The sequence below is a fragment of the Ostrea edulis genome, chromosome 7 (assembly GCF_947568905.1).
Source record: "Ostrea edulis chromosome 7, xbOstEdul1.1, whole genome shotgun sequence".
In the NCBI taxonomy this organism is placed as follows: domain Eukaryota; kingdom Metazoa; phylum Mollusca; class Bivalvia; order Ostreida; family Ostreidae; genus Ostrea; species Ostrea edulis.
Genome location: NC_079170.1, coordinates 49,725,541 through 49,736,812, shown reverse-complemented (window position 1 = coordinate 49,736,812; position 11,272 = coordinate 49,725,541). Strand labels below are relative to the sequence as shown.

At 36.5% G+C, this 11,272-nt stretch overlaps 1 protein-coding gene across 2 annotated transcripts in view; it reads right to left on the bottom strand.

Annotated features, from left to right (window-relative positions):
- Positions 1 to 2,270, bottom strand: part of LOC125655255 (uncharacterized) — a 6,077-nt gene extending 3,807 nt beyond the window's left edge. Inside the window, exons 1-5 of one of the 2 annotated variants that reach the window (XM_048885490.2) lie at positions 2,154 to 2,270; positions 1,913 to 1,973; positions 1,299 to 1,374; positions 934 to 1,175; positions 448 to 589 (exon numbers count right to left, since the gene is read on the bottom strand). In XM_048885490.2, coding sequence (XP_048741447.2) covers positions 448 to 589; positions 934 to 1,175; positions 1,299 to 1,374; positions 1,913 to 1,918 — 466 coding nt within the window. In that variant the 5' untranslated portion in view covers positions 1,919 to 1,973; positions 2,154 to 2,270. The remainder of the gene's footprint in view (positions 1 to 447; positions 590 to 933; positions 1,176 to 1,298; positions 1,375 to 1,912; positions 1,974 to 2,153) is intronic. The other variant, XM_048885489.2, reaches the window with a different exon arrangement.
- Positions 2,271 to 11,272: the final 9,002 nt, after the last annotated feature.

Below are 11,272 nucleotides of genomic sequence, written 5' to 3'. Positions count from 1 at the left end.
GGACGATGAAACAATAACTCTTGGTTTGGGACGATGAAACAATAAGCCTTGGTTTGGGATGATGGCATACTGTTTGCCAGATCAATGTCCTAACTATAAGGTAGAATATAACACTTGATTTATTATCATTATAAATCAAGTATCCAAATACTATTACATGTACGTCGATACTTTTATGATGGAGATAATAGATTCTGTTATCACTTTAACAGAATATACATGAACATATATTATGTATATCAGTTTTAATTTCATATACGAGAAGTCCTACATTTAAATCATTGAATTATCATTATCATGTGTCATTCATATTCTCAATTCAGCTCTTGTCGTGCATGAGTATGATGGTTAAACGTATTTTTTTTCATTCAAGCATTGTGCAAGGTTTTCTTTGATACAATGTTAACTAATGCATCCAGACGAAGAAGTATAAAATGCACCACTTACGATTATACGTCTTTGTAGCATCCACATAAAAAAGGAATTCCCTTTTCGATTTGCTGGCAGAAAAGAATTGCACAACAATATAGAGGTCGTCTCCTTGTTTTGCACAGAATTTTGACATCAAAGTCTCATGACAAGTATAGGTCTGAAATTAGAAAGCTATTTCCATGACTGGAAATGTATGTTGATTTTCTTTCTATATTTTTAAATCAAGCAACCTACACTTTGGTGCACATATTGTTTAAAATGTATATTGTAAAAGCAGGAGTGAGACGCAGAACTTTGATTTGTATTTACCTAATACGCTGTTCTCTATGTTCTACATGCGAGTTCATCTATAAGAATACGCAATACCACACAAAAGTGCCACCTTTACAATTGATACAATTGGGGAATATACACTGCCTGTCCTTAATCAGTTATCATACATATGTAGCTATACCGAATTCATCATTGAATATCTGTATTTTTAGATAAACATGTACATACCCTCAACGCAGTGCCGTTTAAACTATTTCGGAGTGTTAATATCATTCTGCAAGATGGATCAAAATATGTTTTGGGAGTTGTGCAGATCTGGTATTTGTCCCTAGAATTTGTGCCATGACCACTGAAAGCTATGTGTGAACACCAAATATCACTGCTTCCATCGATATCGTAGTATGTCACATAAAACGAAGAGTCCTCATTGATTTGCTGTGGGTGTAAGGAACAGCTCTTCCCAAAAGTATCTAAAAAGAGTTTGAAAAATATATTGTCTTAAGAGGAGTTTAACTGCAAGGAGAGTACAATAGAACTTGTTGAACAACGTATGTGATGGAAAGAGTACAAAAGTATATTAATAAATAACTTACATATTGTAGGTGATGTTGCACAAGCAAAGTGTAATGTTAACAAACTGTTAACTACATAAATGATTTGATTGATATTCTGAAATAAAGATGTGATGTCAATACATATAGCATGATATCACATTCTATGTTATGGAAATCAAGTATTCATTACAATGAGTATTTTTATCTTAGTTTAATCACTTCAGATTTTCAGATTACATACACAACCTCCAGCCCATGGGCTGTAATCTAGATAAATCGACGGTACCCTCGTAAATGCACAGATGCATTTCACGAACACAGTGTAATTGAGTAGCTCTTTTCCATGAGGACAAGTATTTGGGCTTTGTTTAATGAATTGTAAAATTACGCAATCATTTGTGTTTTGCGTGCGATTTAATAAACGTAATTCATTTTATGTTTTCCTTTTTTTCGTCATATATTAGAAGTTATCGCAAACAAAGAAAAATAACTATCCCCCCACCCCCATTTAAAACATAGGTAGGTGTCACAGTGTTGATAAACATTGATCTGCTTGCTACATGTAACTACAAAAAAACCTCGAAAGGTGCATATACAGTAAAAATAAAAGGCATAGATGCATTTGAAATGAAAAGATGCATAAAAACACATACTTGCATTTCGGTTATCCACACAAGTCTCTTAAACTCCTTAGGCACAGCTTTAGCGCTTTCTCTATCAACAAAAATGGATGGTGATTAATTCTAATCAAATTGAAAATATTCAAGATTAAATTTGTCATACTTTTAAGATGTATTTGCCATCTCACGTTCTATTCGTGTGCGATAAAACGAAGAAGTAAACTTTAAGTTCATTTCTACTTTGTAAATCCTTATTATGTTTGGTCTATCTTACTATTTAGAGAGGGTAAGAGTCTATTTTCCGACGAAAAGTAGTTTGCTGTATCTCTACTTTTATACGTGTTCGAGTACACCCGAGGCGTGGTCGTTACAAATTTGATTGACTTATAAAACGTTTACGCACACTGAAGGAAGGTTTTTAATTACTGTCAAATAAAAAGTTGACTTTTAGATTCTCTTTTTGTGCATTATTCTGTTCTAAAGCTTTTGTATCTTATTACAAAAATACATTTTAACACGAATATAGTTAGGATGCCCCGTATCAGATACTCGTAAAGACTGCACAATGTTATACGCATGGATAGGCGTGGAAAAGATTAAAATTTCACAATGGCCTGTTTCCACAAACAATATATCCCTCCTCTTCCTGGTTCAATAGGTCAAATTAAAAATAGACTGTTATAGTAAACTATCCGTCACGTTTAGGGGCTTGACATTGGTAATCTTACTCGTATATAGAGCATGATAAAAAATATACTATAAACCACACTTGTGTCAGGAATGCGGAATACATGATTTTTATATAAATAGACAACAGATTGAAGATAACCAAGTCTGTTGACGTAATACGCAATTATTGTATAACGTATTTGACTATTTAAACATATGTAGTACATAACAATTAAGGAAACTTTGATAATTTATTTCCAAATTCTTTAGATACTTAAAATACATGATATTTACTTGAGAGGGTTCATAAACCAATTGATACAACGGTAAGATATCTCTTTCGCTCTCTGTCAAGCTCTGTCACTTTTCATCATAGAACATTGATGCATCAAAATATCATTTTTTTCTAGGACAATATATTAAAAGCATTGACGTTTAACGATAAAGTGAATAGAAATATATCTTATTAGTAGTAATTGTGAGCTGTATTTTACCATGGTATGTTCAATTTACACGTATTTAGCACTAATGCAGAGAAAGATATATATATATATATATATATATATATATATATATATATATATATATATATATAATTTGGTACCATATGTTTTGCATAATACAAATGGATATGCGATATTTTGCTAATGCAAGGTGAAGATAACGAACAGTGATCAATCTCATAACTCCTACAAGCAATACAAAATAGATAGTTGGGCAAACACGGACCCCTGGACACACCAGAGGTGGGATCAGGTGCATGGGAGGAGTAAGCATCCCCTGTTGACCGGTCACACCCGCCGTGAGCCCCATATCCTGATCAGGTAAACGGAGTTATCCGCAGTCAAATCAGTGTGCCAAGAATGTCACAATACTATTCCGCATACCGTTAAGAGAAAAAGCTATAATTGCTATTGTAACGTCTATTCTTTTCTGTGAATTAAGATGTAGGGACAATGAGGCACAAGGTCAACTTCATTTATGTTTACATTTCCAACTCTGGGGCGGATCCATGAATTCTGGCTAGGGGGGCGGCGTGAAATGTTTTCAGAGGTAGGCGTCTGGGGACCGCCCCCAGTGGTTCCAGGACAAAGCCCTGGTGGGGGCCCAGGGTGCTCATCATTGAGCTGGGATTTGAGTCTATTTATCTGTATTTGTTGGAATTGAATCCCCCTACACACACCTCATTGGCGGGTCCAGGAATTTGTCTAGCACTTAATCGATCTTTTAGCTACTTTTCACAATCTCCAACCCCACCCATTTACACCTTTTTTGCCTATGTACATAACATTTTATGGAGATCTAAAGACAGTTTATACATGAAAATACTTTCGTTTTTACTACTTGTGTTCTCACGTTATAGTCATTTTTTATACCTATTACTCAGATCTGATTTGGAATTTTAAAAAAGCTGATTTAAATGTTACTCCAAATAGGCCAGGGGTCTGGTGGCCGCCTAGGACTCCAGCACCCCTGGGGCCCAAGCGCGGGGCAAAAACTGCCCAAAATTGACCAATTTTCAAAAATCTTCTTCTGAAGAACCACACACGTGTAAGAAAAACTAAAACACAATATGTAGAGCAGGAAGGCGTCTACCAAAGTTGTAAATTTCATGATCCCTGGGGTAGGGGTTCTGATCCCAAGGTGAGGCCAGAATTGGTATATAGTGTTTATGTGTAAAAATTGAAATTTAATCTTCCTTAGTACTATTGATACTAAATTGAAACTGAATATATTTAGAAATAACCGGTAGTTCTTTACCACAATTGTTAATTTGATGATCCCAGGGGTAGGGGTTTTGGTATTAGGGTGGGGCCAAAATGGTAAGTTGCTAAATGTATGAACAATTGACATTTTTAACTTCTTGATAACTATCATTCCAATTCTTATCAAATTTTGTATGAAATATATTTGGAAAAAGGGGGACAACAATTGTAAATTTCAGGACTCCAGCACCCCTAGGGCATTAGATATATGGGGCAAGAACAGCCCAAAATTGACAAATTTTCAAAAATCCTCTTTTCTAGAACCACACACATGTAAGAAAAATTAAATGTATCGTGATGTCGAAAGGAATACCTCTACCAAAATTGTAAATTTCATGATCCCCGGGGTAGGGGTTCTGACCCAAGGGCGGGGCCAAACTTGGTATATATAGTGTTTATGTGTAAAACACTTAAATAACATCTTCTTTAGTGCTATTGATACTAAATTGAAAGTAAATAGATATTTAGAAAGAACAGGTAGTCCTTTACCAAAATTGTGAATTTAATAATCCCAGGGTTAGGGATTTTGGTATCAGGGTGAGGTCAAAATGGTCAGTTATTAAATATGTGAACAATAGACATTTTTAAATTATTTTCATAAATATCATTCCAATTCTTTTCAAATTTGGTATGCAACATCTTTGGAACAAGGGGAAACTAGACTGTAAATTTCAGGATTCCCTCACCCCTGGGGGCATTCGGGACGGGCCAAAAACTGCCCAAAATTGACCAATTTTCAAAAATCTTTCAAAAGAACCGCACACATGTAAGAAAAACTAAATGCATAGTGATATAGAGCAGGAAAGCCTCTACCAAAATTGTAAATTTCATGATACCCGGGGTAGGAGTTCGGATCCCAGGGTGAGACCAAACTTGATATATAGTGTTTATGTGGAAAACACTTAAATAACATTCTTTAGTGCTATTGATACTAAATGGATAGAGCAGGTAGTCTTTTACTAAAATTGTAAATTTGATAATCCCCAGAGTAGGGGTTCTGACCCCAGGGTGGGACCAAACTTAGTATGTAGTATTTATGTGTAAATTATATCGATCATTGATACAAATGTAGATGAATTGCATGGCTTACTCATCACTCCGATTAAGTACGACTTCAACTGCTCTGAAGATGAGTGTGATTCGGAAAAAACAACAACCATAAACTCAAAGTTCGAAGTCGAATAAAGAAATACAGATTTGTTTAAATTGATATATTTTTTTTGTTTCTCGCCTCCTCACGGTGGTTATTTTCTAAAACAATATTGTCTAATGAAATTATCCTTTAGTCTTTGATGGAAACTATTGATCGCTGACTTAACTACACTGTAGTATGATTTCCATCAACTCGTAAAAAGCGTTTCAAGGCTTTGAACAACAAAAACAATCTTATTCTATATCCATCATGCAAAATTTCGTTTGTCTATCGGTATGAGTATTTTATAAAGAGTATGAATAAACAAAAAAACATCTCGCCATGCATATACACAAGGTATCACTTATCTTAATGGAAGGAAGAATTTTATATGCAGAGACAGGTGTCCACAAAGCTAGAATTTCAGTATGGCGTGATGTCGCAACTGCACATCCTAGTTGCCGTGTCATATCACACACATTGTTCACCGGAGTTCACAGGATTAACATCGAAATATTTTTTTCTTTTTATAGAACATATTAAGCACACTTTAGTGAGGAAGGCGGAATGTACATGAAATATAGATACAATACTCTCAAACGGATGCTTCGCTGTTCTTTGTAAACTGAATGGCAAAAACTTGCATATGTTGCACCTCTTACATGAGGTGTATAGTACCTGATCGCTCTCAAGGTCATCAGACGTTGAATTATATGGTATGATGTCGGACAGTGTGGCATTTGGAAATTGAGAAAACTTCAGTTTATTAAACTTGTACCAGCTTTTTCATGCGAAAGAAATCTCAACAACGGACTTCAAAAGGTTTTTTTTAGTCCCCACTGGGTATTTTAAATGTATGTTTGTTTTTGCGATTTTCGACCCCACCCCCCTCCCACACATACATGCACATTGTATGACTACACACAGTATTCTAAAGTCCCGTTCACATGCGCCAGGAATTATTTTGGTGGATGTGAGCAATACATGTATTTCCTTGTGAGCATTTTTACTCAGAGTACAAAATTTTCATCTAATCGGACCAGGTGCTAATAAACTTAAATTATGCTCCAACAGGCATGTTTGTGAAAGTTTTTTAAGACTGGTCCTACGAATGTTCCTAATAAAGACAAACTTAGGCATTTTAATCAAAGCTGACTTAGGATTATCTTAAATTAAGACATCCTTAGTGACTTTCATATGGTATTGTGCTTCACCCCGAAAAAATAAGATCAAGGAAATAAAAAAAATTCTCCAGTGGATAAAGATTCCTAAAATTATGACAAATGTATAATACTCTTTAATGAAAGATGAAGATAACGAATAACGATCAATCTCATAACTCCTATAAGCAATACAAAATAGAGAGTTGGGCAAACACGGACCCCTGGATATACCAGAGTTGGGATCAGGTGCCTAGGAGGAGTAAGCATCCCCTCTCGACCGGTCACACCCGCCGTGAGCCCTCTATCTTGATCAGTTATGGAGTTATCTGTAGTCAAGATCAGTGTGCCAAGAACAGCCTAACAATCGGTATGAAACAAGTCAGACATTATTTGACCCAATGATATGTTGTATTGGCTAACTAGATTGTTATCACGACCATAGAATTTGCGAAATACGTCGGCATGCGTTTTAATTGTTTTGTTTTTTTAAAATAAAACTTAATGAATGTGAGAAATACTAAATACTGTAAGGAATTTTCATGGTGTTTTTCTTTTACACATAGTCCATTGTAGATTTAAAATTTCTCAACCATTAAAAGTGCGCGAAAATTCTTTTGTTAACAGTTTGCAGAACCCAAAATAACCAATCTAATTAAAGTACGCAGAATATACGGCGCGGATCTAAGAAGTCTGATTTTAATTAGATTGCCCAAAATAACCTGCCCTAAAGAAAGCAGCAACAGACATAAGCAAAGTAGCAAATTGGTTACAGATCAAAATTACAATCTAAAGGGAAATTATTGAGACAACAAGGCAGAGGTAACACAGAAAGAGAGAGAGGAGCTGATCCCCTGGCTCAGAATGAAATGGACACCCATTATTCCAATAATTTACTTGATGGAGGTGTGTATTATCTCGGTTGAGATTCGGCCTGGCTGGATATTTGGAATGATGCCTTCACCGAATCTCGGAGCAGTCGTACATAATTCATGTCTGGAAATTTACATTCAGATTTGGTGAAGGCTTCAGTCCAAATATCCATCCCAGTCGAATCTCAGTTGAGATCCAATGTATGTATAGCTTTGCTTTTAGTCAGGCTTTTCTAATTTTAGAATTGTAAACGCCCTTTAAATGGACATACATGTAACCTAGCATATCAATAAGTTGATGGTACAGCGGTTTCAACAGCCTCGATTGAAGTCAGCATTTCGCAAATTCTATGGTCGTTATAACGATCTAGTTCGTCATCACAACCTATCATTGGGTCAAATGATATCTGACCATAGGCGTAGCTTGGGTTCGAATATTACCGAGGCAACGTAAAAGGTGGGTTTTTTTTTTTACCGAGGCAGCTGCCTCGGTTGCCTCAATGGAAGCTACGCCACTGCTGACGTGTTTCATACCGATTGTTAGGCCGTTCTTGACACACTGACTCTGACTACGGATAGCTCCGTTTACCTGATCAGGGTATGGGGCTCACGGCGGATGTGACCGGTAGATAGGGGATGTTTACTCCTCCAACGCACTTGATCCCACCTCTGGTGTGTCCAGGGGTCCGTGTTTGCCCAACTCTCTATTTTGTATTGCTTATAGGAGTTATGAGATTGATCACTGTTCGTTATCTTCGCCTTTCATCAAAGGAAATGAATATATCCCTAAACACCAATCTAATGTCTTCTTCCTTATCTATATTCATATAACTTGTTTGTGTATTTCATTCAGGTGATAAATAGTATTATAATCTAGCTGAAATCTCCACTATTGGTCAGGATTTAGTTTGAATAAGGTACCTGTAAAGTGCGAAACGAAATCTACTGAAACGAAACGAAACCCACCGTAACGAAACAGATTGTATAACCGAACTCTTTTAATTATGATAATTAAAAACGGTATCTTAGCCCCCTGTGAAAGTTACCACATATAAATAAAATTCGCCTCCCCTTTGATGTAGGATTTCGCCTTGACTGATACAAAGTTTTAAAAGTTGGAAGGTGGGGATTGAGTAAGCACAAAGTACATATCCGAAGTTGATTAAATACCATGTGTAATTAGTTTTGGTCCATAAATTTCAGAACGGAGGGTTACAGTCTCAGAGGTCTGGGGAAACACACTAAACGAGGGTGGGGTCGCCGACGTTGGATCCACCTTTGGGCATAATACCTGTTTCAGTATTTTTTGCTCTGAAGACAAATCTTTGTATACATGTGGATATTGTGTATTTGTATGTAGTATATTAAACGGTGGATTCTAAGTATGTCCTCCCATTCTCTTTGTAATTTCTGCTTCCCTTGTTCATAAGCCTTTCGATTTTACAAAATGCTGACCTCCTCCTGATATTATTGCATAAAACATTTCTGTTTTCCGTCCCGTTTTCAATTTCCCGTCTTAGCAACATCCTAAATGTATAGAGTTATCTTTAGACTCACTACATATCAATAATAATTTTTAATAATACATGTATATATATCTTACCGAATTGCATTCATATAATATGGAATACTATTTAATGTTTTTACGTTTTTAAAAGTACTCGCACCTCAGCAGTTAGAGATAGAATAAGGGGTTAAGAACTCTTCCAGCTTTCAACTTTCTGAGACACCAGCTTCTTCAAATAATGTATCTATACCCAAAGGCGGATTTAATGCCGGCAACCCCATCCCTCGTTTAGTGTGTTTCCCCAGACCTTTGAAATTATAACCCTCCGTTCTGAAATTTATGGATCCGAAACTAATTGCACATAGTATTTAATCAACTTCCGATATGTACTTTGTGCTGAACCCCTCCCCTTCCAACTTTTAAAACTTTGTATCAGTTAAACCGAAATTCTACATCAAAGGGGAAGCAAATTTTATTTATATGTGGTAACTTTCACAGGGGCCTAAGATACCATTTTCAATTAGCATAATTAAAAGAGTTCGGTTATACAATATGTTTCGTTTCGGTAGATTTCGTTTCGTTTCGTTTCGCACTTTACAGGTACCCGTTTGAATACAAGTGTTTAGATAATTGTTCTAATATCTAATACCAACCGCTTTTTAGCTCGCCTGAACCGAAGGTTCAAGTGAGCTTTTCTGATCACATTTTGTCCGTCGTCCGTCTGTCTGTAAACTTTTCACATTTTCGACTTCTTCTCCAGAACCACTGGGCCAATTTCAACCTAACTTGACCAAAAGCATCCTTGTGTGAAGGACTTTCAAGTTTGTTCAAATGAAGGACCATGTCCCTTTCAAACGGGAGATAATAAAAAAAAAATGCAAAAATAGGGTGGGGACATTTAAAAATCTTCTCAAGAAACACTGGGCCAGAAGAGCTGAAATTTACCTGAAAGCTTTCTGACATATTGCAGATTCAAGTTTGTTCAAATCATGGCCCCCGGGGGTAGGATGGGGCCACAAGGAGGAATCAAAGTTTTACATTCAAATATATAGGGAAAAACTTTTAAAAATCTTCTTCTCAAGAACCACTAAGCCAGAAAAGCTGAGATTTACATGAAAGCTTCCTGACATAATGCAGATTCAAGTTTGTTCAAATCATGGGCCCCAGGGGTTGGATGGGGCCACAATAGCAGATCAAATATATAGGAAAAATCTTTAAAAATCTTCTTCTCAAGAACCACTGAGCCAGAAAAGCTGATTTTTACATGAAAACTTTCTGACATAGTGCAGATTCAAGTTTGTTCAAGTCATAGCCCCCCCCCCCCCTCCGGGGGGGGGGGGGGGGTAGGATGGGGCCACAAGTGGGGGGTGTCAAAGTTTTACTTACAAATACAGGGAAAATCTTTAAAAATCTTCTTCTCAAGAACCATTGGGCCAAAGAAGTTGACATTTACATGAAAGCTTTCTGACGTAGTGTAGATTCAAGTTTGCAAAAATCGTGGCCTCCAGGGATAGTTGGGGCCATAATAGGGACTAAGGTTTTACATGCAAATATACATGTATATGGAAAGTCTTCAGGTATGGGCCAAGGTGACTCAGGTGAGCGATGTGGCCCATGGACCTCTTGTTATAAATGTTGTTATGGTTCCCGTCCCCGAGTTGAGACATTTGGTTCGTTAGTAAGTTTGGACATTATTGTCAAGTATTTATTAACTGCTTCTGTTTTCTCATTTGGATGAAACAGTATTTTACCTTTTGATATAATTGGCGATATATGTTACTGTTTTTTGATATTTGATTTCGTTAATGAACATAATATCTATCAACATTTTAGTAGTGAGGATATTTTCTAAATGATCATCCACTGACCAATAGCTTTATTTCTAAAGTCTTTAAATTTTCTATTTTTTTTTCTCATATAAACCATCTATTGACATGAGGGGCTTCCGTGGCCGAGTGGTTAGAGCATTGTGCTCAAAATCACACGGTCTATCACTTCTGTCGGCGTGGGTTCGAATCCCGCTCCCGCCGGTAAGTGAGAAAGATTCCCAGTTTACTCTCGGAAGGTCGGTGGTCTCTTCCCAGGTACATTGTATCTGGGTTCTCTAATCCAACAATAAAAACTGTGCGCCACCAGATAACTGAAAAATTGTTGAATGTGGCGGAAAACATCAATCAATCATAATATATTGATATGATTGCCCTACATTGAATCGATTGCCTTTTTCGCTATACTGTCACATATTAAAAATCGCAAAAGCCTGCAATAAAAACGATAACTCATTAGG